Source organism: Osmerus mordax, chromosome 10, assembly GCF_038355195.1.
Source record: "Osmerus mordax isolate fOsmMor3 chromosome 10, fOsmMor3.pri, whole genome shotgun sequence".
Taxonomy (NCBI): domain Eukaryota; kingdom Metazoa; phylum Chordata; class Actinopteri; order Osmeriformes; family Osmeridae; genus Osmerus; species Osmerus mordax.
In genome coordinates, this window is record NC_090059.1 from 16,557,024 (window position 1) to 16,572,182 (window position 15,159).

Genomic DNA, 15,159 nt, shown 5'->3' on the forward strand with positions numbered 1-15,159 from the left:
CACGACCTCAAAGGGTACCCACGCCGAAATGGGTACTCTCACTATACAAAGGAATATCCTTTGGTTATACTGTTTAGTTTTAATTGGAATAACGGACGTATCTGGTAAGTCTATTCATGCTTTTTTATGGTTATCATAGACTTATTGAATCAGATTATTATCAGGTGATTTCAAAAGCTCTTTACGATGATTATACATTTATTTCCAAAGGTTCGAATCAAATTCAACATGGATAACACTCCAGGTTTTTATGTTTATGTAAAATGCTTGCTAAATGAAATGGCATAGGTTGCATTAAATGTTAATTGCGTATTACTATAATTTTTGCAATATGCTAGATGCCTGGTGCGCATCAATTCGCTCGTCAAAAATGTACTGTAGCGGTAGATTTGAGCGTTCTATGTTGCAAACTGGACCACAAAGTTAGACCTGTCGGATCTGCTCATCCCTCCCAAAGCTAGGCTGAAATTCAGTTTCCTTGTATCCCCCTCTGACTTCAGAGCACACGATCCTTTTGAGGAATTACATATTTTAAACTATTGAAAGTTTGGATGTGTGTTTGTGTGCATGCGCGTCTTCTGAGCTGTGTTTTCATGTGGGTTATGAATTTCTGTCACAAAATAATCATAAATAAAAAATGATTCTGACCTATAAATTGATTCTTGGCTATTTCCAAATATGGAATTAATTGTTTCTTGTCCCAGGTTCGAACATCTGTACATCTCGGGGAGCCAGCACATGTAAGCAGTGTCTGGCTGTCAGTCCAAGTTGTGCATGGTGCTTCCAAGAGGTGAGATTTAGCCTTTTAATCTCCACTTGCCCACCCAGAGATGATCATAACCACCTCTTCCTGCTGCGGTCTCTCAGGAGTTTGGCCAGGGTGTGGCCAGTGTGTCACGCTGTGACCTGAAGCGTAACCTGTTGGCAGCCGGCTGCACCGACACGGCCCTGGAGTTCCCCACCAGCAGACTGCAGGTGAAGGAGGACCGGCCGCTGAGCGACAAAGCCGCAGGAGCCACGGTGGACGTCACTCAGATCCAGCCCCAGAGGCTCCACATTACCCTCAGACCAGGTGGGGTCATCTCAGATTGGGATTATCTCAACAACAGAGATTAAGATAAATGCTAATACGTTTTTGAAAATGCTAACATCCCCTTGCCTCAGACGACTCCAAGCGCTTCACGGTGAAAGTGCGTCAGGTGGAGGACTACCCCGTCGATCTTTACTACCTCATGGACCTGTCCTTCTCCATGAATGACGATTTGTTCCGCCTGCGGACTCTGGGCCGCGCCCTGGCCGATGCTATGAACCGTACAACCAGTAACCTGCGCATGGGCTTCGGTGCCTTCGTGGACAAGCCCCTCTCGCCCTACATGTACATCTCCCCTGAGGAGGCCCTGCAGAACCCCTGCTACGGGTAAGGGAGGGGGCTGCTGTCCAGTGGCGGTTCTAGACACATTTTACTTGGGGGGGCAAGGTGGGGCCAGTGTTTAATCAAAGGGACACACACATTCTGCTTTTGGCGTTAGCGCATAAAATCGTAATAACTTGATCCATTTATTTCATTTTATTATTCAGGCAGCTCGGGGGGGGGGGGGGGGGGGGGGCAAGGACATGTTTCTAGGGGCACTTGCCCCTGTAGGCCCCCGTGTAGAACCGCCACTGCTGGTGTCCATACAGGCTGTCTTCTTCATGCTCCTCCAGATTCTTTTGATTTCAAAATAGGAACGACAGTGCATCAATTGGGAGGGAGTCTAGCGTAGAGACTAGTGATGGGATTCAAATGTACGTGACTGCAATCATGGCTCAATCCCAGACCCACTAACCCTCTAAAACTGTACACTTCCAGTCCTTGATTATCAGCTGCACTTACTAATGCAGTATTTGTACTTTGCTTTGGATAAAAGTGTCTTCTAAGTGAAGATATTTAAGTGTAGATAGAAAGGTCATACTCTATGAAGTGTTCAGTTGTGGCCACCATCCACTGACTGTCATAGACGTTGTTCTTCCTTCTGCGCTGGTCCCATGTCTGTCTGTAAGTTGTTTACAGTCACAAAAAAGTAATAGAGGGTTGGATAGAGGGATCAACTTGACCAAGTCAAGTAACAGGTAACATATTCTGTTAGCAGGATGTTGTCGTCCTGCATGGGATGATGCCGTAATGCTGTGTCTACCCTCAAACCTGATTGGGTGCCAAAACAGTCATAGTGCTTGTTAAAAGCTCAAGGGAGCATACATGAAGCTTCGTCAGCAGGTACCAGTCATACATTGCATATCCTGAGGTCTTGACTGTCTGTAAAGTACTCTAGCTCGATGACGCCCAACGACGATTCCTTAATGAATCAGAATATAACAGCGGAACCATGAATGGATGGTTTGCTTGGTTGTAGTTTGTTTGTTTTGTTCTGACGGATGTTTGTTCGTCAGGATCAACACAACGTGCCTGCCCCAGTTTGGCTACAAGCACGTGTTGTCGCTGACAGGGGAGGTGGGCCGCTTCACAGAAGAAGTGAAGAAGCAGATCGTGTCCCGGAACAGAGACGCTCCTGAGGGGGGGTTTGATGCTATCATACAGGCCGCCGTCTGCAAGGCAAGGATGGACACAAACACATATTTGAGTCATAATTGATTCGAGTCGTTTGCGCTCATTCATTGAATCATTTGTGCTTAAAAACACTATTTGAGTCACATTGATTTGAGTCGTTTGCGCTCATTCATTAAATCATTTGTGCTTAAAAACACTGGTTCAGCAAAACGCCGAAGCCCACCAATAGATGAAAAGAGACAGATGCTGTCCTGGTATCATGTTTGCTGCTTCTCATTGGTCCACACTGTGTGATGAACAGGAGAGGATTGGCTGGCGTCCTGGTGCCTCCCACTTGCTGATCTTCACCTCCGACGCCAAGACCCATGTGGCGCTGGACGGACGCTTAGCTGGCATCGTGCAGCCCAACGATGGGAAGTGTCACCTCAACTCCGAGAACATGTACAGCATGTCCACCATCATGGTCAGCGTGTAAACCTGATGCATCTACTGTATTTTAGTGTGTTTGTGAATGGTGTGTGTGTGGTGGGGGGTGTCTGTGTTGTAGTGTTTGGCAGCTGGCCAGTAGGGTTAGGGTAGAGTTAGGGCAAGTGTGTGAAGGAAGATGTTGTGGCAGTGTTCAGTGGTCTGAATCTGAATAATCTCTCTCCATCTCTCAGGATTACCCGTCTCTGGCCCTGATCACAGAGACCATGTCTGAGAACAACATCAATCTCATCTTTGCCGTCACCAGTCCAGTGGTTCCCCTGTACCAAGTCAGAAACTTAACACTAACACCAATACACCAAATCATGCCGTTTTACCAAAAATATCTGTAACTGACATTTTGTATTACTCTTATTGCTATTATTACCTATCTCTCACTCTCTCTCTCTCTCTCTCTCTCTCTCTCTCTCTCTCTCTCTCTCTCTCTCTCTCTCTCTCCGTCTCTCTCTCTCTCTCTCTCTCTCTCTCTCTCTCTCTCTCCGTCTCTCTCTCTTTCTCTCTCTCTCTATAGAACTACAGTGAGCTAATTCCCGGCACCACAGTGGGCACCCTGTCAAACGACTCTGGCAACGTGGTTCAACTCATACTGAAGGCCTATGCTGTAAGTGAGGGAGAAGGACAATGTTAAGCTTGTTTGGTTAGTTAGGTACTGTTTAGGAACACAACACTTACTGTATTACACACCTGTGAGTCACACACACCCACACACACACATGTTGTGCTGACAAATCTTTTAACTGTGGACATGAACTAAGCCTGTTTACAGTGTACTCCTTAACTATTACAGTGTGTACATTATATGAAAGTATATTTTTTGAAGTACCCTGTTTCATTACTAAATGTCTGTTTTAGGACACTTCACATTTATCTCTCTTGCATCTCTGCAAGTCCCAGCTCCTAATCACGATCATTTGCTGTTACGGGTACAGAAAATCCGTTCTAGAGTGGAACTGGAGCTGCAGGGCGTTCCAGAAGAGCTCTCTCTGTCCTTTAACGCCACCTGTCTCAACGGGGAGGTCATCCCAGGCCTGCGTTCCTGCTCCGGCCTGAAGATAGGAGACACGGTCAGTCCTCCATCCCTCCCTCCATCCTTCCTTCCTCTTCAACCTTTCCATTCTTTCTTTCAGAGAGGTCACTGTGGTGGTTCCCAGACTAGGGATGTGATGGGAATCATGGACTGTGGACAACTCTCCTCTTCCCTAATCTGTTCTTCCTCTACTTCCTTCTTTTTCTTTTTTGTCCTGTCTACATCTATTTTTCTGTCCTTCCCCTTTCCTCAGCTCCCTCTCTTGCTGTCTCCAAACACTTAGATATGCAGTAATTCAAGCTGTAGGTTATTTGGTTGAAGAAATCTACAACATTCTCATGTTCTCTCTCTATAATATGTACTTGTTTTCTGTCGCCTTTATTAAGTGTGAAACGAGCTTAACAAAGCTTGGTTCTTGTATTCTCTGTTTCTATTTTTTTTTCATTTGTTTCTCACTGCTCCCTTTTGTGTAGAGGTGACACTGAGCTGTAGTTTCAGCGTTGGTTGCTCATTGCCTCTTTCCTCTTTGTTCTGTCCTTATATGGTGCTATATTCAGATGTTCATTTTTAATGCCCACTTATGGACAGATGTTTTTGGATGCAACGTCAAATTAACTATTACTTTGACCAAACACATGTGGAGCTTTTGGCTGCACTGGTGCTTTGTTGTATGCAGAACTCCTTACGACAAGAAAAAAAGGCAAATGAACTCATAGAACTCATTTTGTGAGATGTTCTATACAGGCAGGATGGGATGGTCTCTGTAACTCACTGGCATGTGTGTGTGTGTGTGTGTGTCTGGGCCCAGGACCAGGTTATTTCCTGTTCCCTGCCCTGTTACTCTGACTCAGTCCCACCAACACATGATGCGTGTCTAACTGTCTAGAGTTGGCAAGTCACACACGCGCAGGACACGTACTTCAACGGAGGCATACGCCGGCCGACACACACACCAGTCTCCCTGTCACAAGTACACACAATGGCCACAAACACACACCCTACACTCTCACCTCATGATCAGTAAAACATGTAATGCGTGCATCCAGGAGGACAACATCCTCCTAGTGCCTGTTCCATCTCCCCCTGAGGTCTTCCACCTATCATCTTTCACCTTCGACCTTTGACCTCGCCCCCCCCAGGTCTCCTTCAGCGTGGAGGCCCGCGCCCGTGGCTGCCCCAAAGAGAAACACAAAACCTTCGTCATCAAACCGGTGGGCTTCAAGGACTCCCTGTCAGTCACTGTCACCTTCGAGTGCGAGTGCAAGTGCCAGGCTCAAGCTCAGCCCGACAGCCCCGACTGCAACCAGGGCAACGGCACCTACGAGTGTGGCATCTGCCTGTGTCACCCGGGGCGACTGGGTCCGAGGTGCGAGTGCGCGGAGGGAGACTACAGCCCGACCGAGCAGGACCGGTGCAGCTCCTCCAGTGGGGGGAGGTCAGAAGCGGCGATCTGCAGCGACCGTGGGGACTGCGTGTGTGGCCAGTGTGTCTGTCACAGCAGTGACTTTGGGAAGGTCTGGGGCAAGCTGTGCGAGTGTGATGACTTCAACTGTCTGCGCTACAAAGGGGAGCTGTGTTCAGGTAGGTACTGAACGCCCTTCTCGATGAACTCAGTCCAACACAAATGTGTTGAACAAAGAGCATTGTACCTAATGGGATCTAACAAAACTCACTGCACTATTGAACAAGCTCTTCAGAGAATGATTGTCTGCATTAGCAGACAGTGACATTAACGTAAATGTATACACACCGACAAAACTCTAAGGCCTATAATGTTCTTCTTCATGGTAGCTTGCACAGACGCCACATGCCTAGGGAGTTTCAAGAGAAAAGTCTTGAGCCTTTTTTCAGTCCTTCTCTCCACCTCAGTGACTTACCAGCGACCTCATATGGGAAAAATTACCTACAATAACAGCTAACATCTCACTCCCTGCTCTGCCCAAGGCACTGGCTCCATTCACAACAAACATACCTCTGTGTGTGTGCACATGTGTGAGCTTTAGAGGTTGAGCAGCCCAAGCAGAGGTTGTGTGGGCTAAGCCATGCGTTAGACGTGTGTGTTTGTGTTTAAGCTGAGGTGCTGACAGGGCAAGTGCTCGCCAAACTTGAGTAACAGAACAGAATACAATTGAACATACCAGCTTATTGAGTGGGAATTCCATTTGGGTGGCTGGACTCTTGTTCTTGGACTGTGTCGGGAATATGTGTGTAATGCCTGAGGTCATCAAATAGTAGCAAACCAAGGATTGAGAGCGTACCATATGAGGCCAAGCAGTAGTGCCACAAAACATAATTGGAGCGTGTGTGTTTGTGTGTGTACCTGTGTGTGCAGTTGCATACACTGGTTTTGCCTCTATGGCTTTTACTGTATTGGTGCTCTAAAACATCTTCACTCCACTAACAATGTCTTGGATCCCACTCTCAACATCCAGGCCCCCTGAGTCTCCCCTGACCACACATCCAGACCAATTTGTAGACTTGGCCCAAGTTCAATGTGTGTAGTTACACCCTTGCAATTTGGGAGTAGAGCATCTACTGGTCTAGTCATCACTCATCTTGTCGCAGGATGTTCCATGTCCAACACATTACCAGCACCATTTCATCAGAGCAAGACTCTGCTCTGCTCACTTAAAACCTAGTCTTGTTCCCACACACAACCTTATAATGCTGTATTTCCCCAGGGTCCAAAGATTATCATAAAAATACCTTTCTGTTGTGTCATGGGCTGATGGTGTCATGGAGCTAAAAATAAACCTTATTTGGTAGAAGGGGCCAGAAAGAGTAAGCTGGGTGAGTGAATGTGTGTGTGATGTGTGTGTGTGTTTCTACATACAGTCTGTACGACCATCAATCTATCTGTGTGTGCAGCATTGCTGTTACACCACAATGTCTTGGAGAAACAGTTAAGGAACAGGGTGATTACAGATTAGTGGTGGTCAGAGAGCTTGTGGTTTTTAGTGTTTGTTTTTGGGGGCATTTTTTATCCTAGCCAATCTGGTGTCATTGTCTTCCTGTGCCATTGTTTATCAGGGAGTCTGGGCCTTGGTGATACTCCCACAAAAACCGCTGGTTCTGCATTGTCATCCTCTAACTGGCACTGTGCACAAACACACACTCACACACTCACACACTCACACACGTGCACACAAACACCAACTGAGTCACCCACAGGCCAAAAATTTCCCAGACGCTGCTGAAACATTATAACTCATTTTTTTCTTTCAAACAATAGAATTAGTTCCAGAACTCTTAACTAGTATAGAAACATAAATGATCGCTCCGGATTATTTGTGCTCAGATTCCAAGAATATTTAGAAGTCAGAGGGACTTTGACAAGATTAATGCTTTTTGAAGTTTTTTTTGCAATATGGGAATGACCAGTCAGTAGACCATGTTCTTTTGTGGAATGTTTAAATCTCCTTATGTAATACAAGATTTACAACATGTGTTTTTAAGGCGATGGAGCACGCGAACCTATTTTTTATAAAAGCTGAGAGCGAACCTAACTTGCACATCCCTGCATTCCTGAGTCATTGAGACTGATTGTATACAAAGTATGTGGAATATAAAGGTCACAACATCGAAATGTTTCCATAAAGTAAGATAAGAGCAGGGTAAGTAATCCTTCATCAGAGGTTGTCCAGGGCGGGGCAAAAAAAAAAAAAGTGGAAAAAAAACTTGGTATGTGTTGTGGTTTCAGCAACAGTCTCAATGTCTTTACATTTACATTTAGTCATTTGGCAGACGCTCTTATCCAGAGCGACTTACAGTAAGTACAGGGACATTCCCCCTGAGGCTAGTAGGGTGAAGTGCCTTGCCCAAGGACACAACGTCATTTTGCACGGCCAGGAATCGAACTGGCAACCTTCAGATTACTAGCCCGATTCCCTAACCCCTCAGCCACTCTCCTGTTAACATCTCCAGCCCCCATCTTCTTCCTTCCGCCAGGACACGGTACCTGCGACTGTGGGTTCTGCCAGTGCGCCCCGGACTGGCAGGGCGAGAACTGCAACTGCTCCCGACGCACGGACACCTGCATGTCCAGCCTGGGGCTGCTGTGCAGCGGCCGGGGGCAGTGCGTGTGTGGGGCCTGCGAGTGCACTCAGCCCGGGGCTTACGGAGCCACCTGTGACAAGTGCCCCACCTGCCCGGACGCGTGCACCATGAAGAAGTGAGTGGGGACACAGGGCTGGCCCAACGAACAAACGAACAAACCAAACATTTGTTTAGTGCCCCGCAATTGGTTCGGGCCTAAATGAATTCGATCCTAAAGTTTCTGTATTCAAGTCTTATTGCATTGACAGCAATCAGACACGTTGACTGTGTGAGAGAGTAAGATCACGATGCTTGTATCTCTCCAGGGAGTGTGTGGAGTGTAAGCACTTTAAGAGAGGGAAGCTTTTTGATGACAACACCTGCGCTCGTATCTGTAGGGACGAGATCATGCTAGTGGATGACCTGGGTGAGAAGTTACTATCGAAAAATCTACCTTTTCACATTAAATGTGTTGCGTGCACGTGTGATTTGTTCCATTGTTTAGTCATGGTGTACATGCTGTAGTTGCCTACACTTTAGCACGATATGCTAATTGCAGCTGCTGATCAGTATGCTACCTCTTTCCCACTTGTCCCTGGTTCTCTGTTCTCCAGAGTTCCATGATAAGAATGCTGTGAACTGCACCTATAAAGATGAGGATGACTGTGTGGAACGTTTTCAATACTATGAGGATGCCAGCGGCAAGTCCATCCTGTTTGTAGTCAAAGAGCCTGGTAAGACATGTATCATACACACACAAACAGACATAGGCTACATATATTTTATACCAGCGATTATACCAGTGACATAGGCCTACAGTTGACACCGTTTCAACATGGAACATTTGGCGTCATTATTATGAAGCGTGCATTGGGCAGGAACATGATGTAGCCTATTACACAGGGAAGAACTTGAAAGGTGTGACTGAGAGGACTACTTCGGTTTCATAATTGCACAACTAATTCGGTTTCATCATCGCACAATCTTGACATCATTACACAGCTTTTAACCCGGCGATTTTCCAGTGTGTCGAATCAGTGTCATTTGTTGATTACACACACCAACCAATCAGCGCTGTCCACTTCCTGTAGCCGCTTCACGTGCTTGTTAAGCAGCCATGTTGAAAGAGTGGGGGCGGTGAGAGGGTCATTAACCGGCTCAGGCCCGCAGAGAAAGTCTGTCCCTGCCCCTGCTTTTAATGGACCCACGTGTGTAATTTAGGCGCGACTAGGTAGCAGGGAAGTACACCCAACATCCCTTGAACAAAAAGCGGCCCACCTTGTAAAAGGAACTCGTAAACATCGTCCCGGCTCCCAAGGAACTCGCTGACGCTACACAATCCTTTGAGAAGCACTCTGAAACCAGGGAAGGAGCGAGAGAGAGAGAGAGAGAAAGATGAGATAGAAATAAGCCCTTTTCTCGAGCCCCTCTGAAAATAATTGTGTTTTGCCTCGTATTGGGTTATGTTGCTCTGCTGTCTGCGCCAGACCCTGGAATCCAATCAGAAATAGAATAAACGGTTTGGGTTCACACAAACGTGAGCTTTATTTAGATGTCATTCTTTCTCATCAACACAAATGTCAAGTATGACGTGCCTGCTAATGATGTATTCATGAACACTATATCATGCTTCATATTTCTTAAATTGAGAAATTAGTCTAGTTTATACAATAAGTAGGCCTACTATAACAAATTATCAATTTAAAAGACGTATCCGTTGACTTTCTGGCAACTCCAGATAGAACTAGGCCACTCGAGTTCCGTGACTAAGTACCTCGTTATAAACTTCATCAACTCTGTGATCCACGAAGATGAGTGGAAGGGACTGGAATGCTCTGGTAGGATAGAAAGGTTGTTTGTGTGATGCAAGGTAACATGCTAATTGAGTCCGAGTGAGGGAGAGGAAGGATGTTCAGAGGAAGTGGGGCTTTGATGTTGGCAGTTAAAAGGACAACCTTTCTGCTGCCCCTGAACGTAGCATAACTTCTGGTCAATGTGCAGAAGAGCTCACTTACGTACGGAAGCACAAAGCACACATCATGGTTGTCACTGTACAGCACAATCATAACAGGAGGCCATTATACTTGACTTTACTTTGTAGAACCTTTGTCCGCCACAGTTAACCTATTGAACCTCCTCAAGATTCCAAATTTAACACTGTGAACCACAAAAAACTCCCTTACTTTGTACTTCCACCCTTCCATTGCCCTCCCCTCCTCAGACTGCCCTAAAGGTCCGGACATACTGGTGGTGTTGATGTCTGTGGCGGGGGCCATCTTGTTCCTGGGTCTGGCCGCTCTGCTCATCTGGAAACTGCTGGTCACCATTCACGACCGGCGTGAGTTTGCCAAGTTCGAGGAGGAGAGGGCTCGTGCCAAGTGGGACACGGTGAGATGGGAACCTGTGCGATTTGTATTTGAGTAAACAGTTTCTTTAGCTCACCTAGTAAAGTCCTGTTGCATGAAACAGTTGTGCAAAGGCCATAGCAATTAGCAAAGCAGCCTCTATTGTCTAACATTGGCAGTTGAGGTTGGTGGGAATGTCTCTCTTCCACACCATGTATGCACACACAAGATGCTTTTTATTATTTTTGTGGCGTGCTGTTTCTCCCAAACAGAACAAAAGGCAGCCACTGCTCTCCAGGGGTGGATTAGCTCTGAAATTAGCCAATGCTAATTAGCTTTTACTGGCAGTGGGCTAGGCAGGCACAATCAAACACACACACAAACACACCACACAGACATGCGTACTGACACACAGACACACACACTTTTATTCGCAGACAAGCAGCCTCACCCACATCTGGAGCCTCTAATCCTACCTGTAGGTTGCCAAAACTCCCATGATCCCACTTACTTAAAGGTGCTCAGTTTATGATAACCTAGACTGAGATCACCACGAAGTCGAAAGGGGACGGGGTTTCACTGATGGTGTTAAGGAATGCTCAACACTGCAGAATACTTGAACAGGCATTCTGACAGGAGGGAATCACTTCCATGTGTATTTGTGAGACAAATATGCCTGTTGCACACATGCATTGTATTATACAACATTTGACATCAAGACACTGACTATTATTTTTCTCTTTTGAAATAGGGACATAACCCTCTGTACAAAGGAGCCACTTCTACCTTTACAAACATAACGTACAGAGGCAACAAGGACTGATTCAGCTGCATCCTGAAGTTGATTGTTGCTGGCAGGCCTCCATTGGACTGTTCCATTTCTCCATCGGACTGTTCCATTTCTCCTGGGAATTATTCTACTCTGTGCAGGGTTCTACTGTCGCAAGACAAAGATGTACTATTTTTTTGCAGTTGTAAATATGTATAAATGATCCCAAAGACGTATTTTATTAGGTACCAATGAAATGTTACAGTAAGTTCTATCACAATGAAATTTGTATATCATTGAACAGGAGGTAATTTAGAGAAAAAAGCATTTCACTTCACCCCACCATACACAACAACAGCTTTTTCTAATCATTGTGACTTCCTGTTTTTTAGAATGTTGGTATGATAACAACTGTCAGATTAACGTTACATCACAAAGCAATAGACAGATATCTTTTGAGATTTTCAATTCACGCATAAAGTGGCTTTCAGTTTTCAATTTAAAGTCTGACACTTAACATGACTTTATTCATCAGTTGAGGGAAATATACAATATATGCAGTAATAGCCTGCTTTATGTGCTTTATGTGTCAAAAAGTTCAATAATGTTAACTTCATTTATTTCAGAACTGTCAACATACCTCATGTCGTGCATTTATCATGACAACATCATCTAATAAAATGTAGGAAGTACATAAAGATACAGATATTTGCGTCTGTCACATTTCTTCCAATCTCCCTGTAGCGGGCCGTTCCTCGTCTCTCTCCGTCTTCAGTGGAAGAGCCTGAAATGAGGGCTCTCCCTCCTGGCCTGCTGTTGGTACTCCAGTTGAAATCAAGTGAATTATTGATCTAGTGCACAGCCTATAACATAAGGTCATTCTAAATACAAATTATTAGGACATGGCAAGCAACAGCTACCTATGCATTAACAAATAAATGAAAAACCGTGGGGAACATTTTTGAAAAAAAAAACGTATTTACACTAGCAGAAAAAACTGCGGTAACAATAAGGGCAAGAATTGCAAAACTAACAGTAAGACAAGAACAGCAATTGTGCAAAGGTCTGAGGCCGTAATACGATAATAGTGTTTGTAGAGTTGGGTGTAAATGAGAATCAAATAGCTAAGTCATAATGTAATCGTCGTCTCATTCTCCAGCACGGTAAGAGGCGGTATAGGCATAAGTACCTTACAGTTGAATGCGAGCCATCAACCAGAACCCAAAGAAGAAGACGATCTATTATTAATATTGGCCATGTTAATGTCAATCTAAGTTTTTTACAAAACCTAAAAGTAAATATTCATGAGAGGGCTCAGCCACAACTATTCACCACAAAGCGATTTGAAATATATATATAATTCACAAGTTCTGGCACATTTCGTTCCATGCTCTTATTTTGAAAGCAAATCCGCATAAACGGAAATTGCATGGAGAATTCTTCCGAGTAGTTGTGAAGTCCTTCCTGCTGGAGCAAGCATATGTAAGAAAAGTGTCCGTTTACCCCGGGCTAAGATCATTTTGTGTACATCTGGAGAGCAAACATGCTTTTATCAAATCGGATAAAATTTTGTTCTTTGGCATTTACTGCCGCTCGCATGTGTTCGAGTGGGCCTACGGCTGCTAATAGCAACCCGACAGTCTACTTTGACATTGCTGCAGATAATCAGCCACTGGGAAGAGTAACCTTCGAGGTGAGTTCAGGGCTATGTAAAGCCACCATGCATCAAGCCATATGTTAAGTTGTTGCCCTTTGTTTTAGCACTGTGGAGAAACTAATTGGAAAAGAGAGCTCGACGCTATTACCCTATTACAGAACGTACTAGCTAACTAACCGAAGTACAAGCCTTGTTGGTGTTTCATGCAGGAAAACTGCACTACATTTTAACTAAAGTTTGTGTGTGTTGACTACTGTTGACCAGACCAATGCGACCACATTCTAAACTCGTTCGTCTTTCTAGCTGAATGCGGATGTTGTGCCTAAAACAGCAGGTAAGGATAATCACTTTTCCATTTTCTACTCTTCATTTTACATTAGCCGTCTCTAAAACTTGGTGTTATCCGTAGAAAACTTCCGAGCGCTGTGCACAGGAGAACATGGCTTTGGTTTCAAGGGATCCGTGTTCCATAGAGTGATCCCTCAGTTCATGTGCCAGGTACACTACTTTATAACCACATGAATCTGCATGTATTCCCTTTGACATTCTCAAGCCTTACCCCACTTGTGGTCTTTGTACATATTTTTCTCTCAGGGGGGAGACTTCACTAACCATAACGGAACTGGTGGGAAATCCATCTATGGATGGAAGTTTCCCGATGAGAACTTCAAACTGAAGCATACTGGATCTGGTAATTAATTTCTGTTGAAACTTGTTGCACTTGCAACCATCCAAAATGTTCCCCTTTGTACCGCTAGGTGGTAGCATTGCCCTCAATTGTGTCGACAGAATGAATTTAATGTGGTTAAGGAAGATAATGTATCTGATCAGACAATGTACATTGGAAAATGCATTTGCCATTATTATTTTTCAAATAGACAGTGGTTTTCTTCATAATTTGAAGAAAGATCAATGTAATATAAATGAGGTGTTACTTATTGTTTCACTACTGATCTCTTCCCTTTTTAAACTGAAAGCCCATTTTACATATCTCTCCTCAGCCATTTGGATGTCCATTACCTTTATGGTTTACATTTAGTCATTTAGCAGAAACTATTATCCAGAGCGACTTACAGGAAGTACAGGGACATTCTCCCCGAGGCAAGTAGGGTGAAATGCCTTGCACGGCCGGGAATCAAACCGGCAACCTTCTGATTAATAGCCCGATTCCCTAACCGCTCAGCCATCTGTACCCTTTATTGAGTCTGACTATCTGTACGTGCCACAATCAAAATCATTTCAACTGATGTAGCCACATTTGTTTTCTAGGAATCCTGTCAATGGCCAATGCTGGACCAAACACCAATGGATCCCAGTTCTTCATTTGCACCGCTGCGACCGAATGGTAAGTACTGAGAAATGATTCAGGGCAAACCAGGGGCGTTGTTAGGCCTATTTTAGGGGGGCTTCAGCCCCCCTAAATAATTTGGCATTATCGTCTGTAAAAAAAAAAAAATATTTATATATTTTTTTTTTTTCTCGTGTTTATCATATAGTGAATGCAAGCAAAACTACAGAGCAAAATCACACAAATTGCTGCAAGCTACGCTTGCAAACATGCCACTCCCGTTGGGGCTAAGCCCTCCCTTTCTTTGAATCCTACAAACGCTCCTGAGGCAAACCATTGTAGTTTTCAGTCTGGGGCCATGACAATGAAACCTTCTTCTCCTTAGGCTGGATGGCAGACATGTTGTCTTTGGCAGTGTCAAGGAGGGACTGGACGTGGTCAAGAAAGTGGAGTCTTTTGGGTCTCGGTCTGGGCGCACCTCCAAAAAGATCACCATCACAGATTGTGGAGAGCTCAAGTAGACATTCAGTAGTCAGTGAAGTGGTCTTTGTGATTTTCAATGTGAAACAGGCTGTCCTACAGTGGATCTGTTTAAAGGCTGCCATTGACTGATGGTTGCCCCTGATAGTGACAGTGTATCACTCAGGGATGTTGGGACTTTTGGAAACAGAAAATTGTGATTGAACTTGTCTTGTCGTTTTATAACAAGCACTTCACTGGTTACGAATCAGGATCAAATGTGAAAGTCTCAAAACTGTATGAATAAAATGTGATTCTATAATAAAATTATACATTCATGATTATGCAACATGAAACGCATCCAGAATTCTTTTGTAACAATAAACAGTCATTGCTGGATAAAATAAATATTACGACCTTGCAATTTCCACAGTGGTAAGAACAGAGGTGATAGGTAAGGTAGGATGATTGGAACTGCCGAATAACTAGAACTTATTGCTACTCAAAAAGGATAAGTCTGAAATCAAACATTTAGATCAGAAGATCAA

General features: G+C 44.6%; 2 protein-coding genes across 2 annotated transcripts; both read left to right on the forward strand.

Moving 5' to 3' along the window:
- The first annotated feature begins 8 nt into the window (after positions 1-8).
- Positions 9-11,908, forward strand: LOC136950137 (integrin beta-3-like). The gene is made up of 15 exons (XM_067244258.1): positions 9-104; positions 705-790; positions 868-1,072; positions 1,165-1,417; positions 2,428-2,590; positions 2,847-3,008; positions 3,205-3,300; positions 3,543-3,632; positions 3,961-4,095; positions 5,198-5,639; positions 8,007-8,229; positions 8,420-8,520; positions 8,708-8,827; positions 10,315-10,481; positions 11,190-11,908. Exons 1-15 carry the CDS (start codon positions 29-31, stop codon positions 11,259-11,261), a joined length of 2,391 nt encoding a protein of 796 aa, XP_067100359.1. The 5' UTR covers positions 9-28; the 3' UTR covers positions 11,262-11,908.
- Positions 11,909-12,661: 753 nt separating this feature from the next.
- Positions 12,662-14,967, forward strand: LOC136950108 (peptidyl-prolyl cis-trans isomerase A-like). The gene is made up of 6 exons (XM_067244210.1): positions 12,662-12,900; positions 13,168-13,198; positions 13,274-13,362; positions 13,459-13,555; positions 14,134-14,209; positions 14,538-14,967. Exons 1-6 carry the CDS (start codon positions 12,751-12,753, stop codon positions 14,671-14,673), a joined length of 579 nt encoding a protein of 192 aa, XP_067100311.1. The 5' UTR covers positions 12,662-12,750; the 3' UTR covers positions 14,674-14,967.
- Positions 14,968-15,159: the final 192 nt, after the last annotated feature.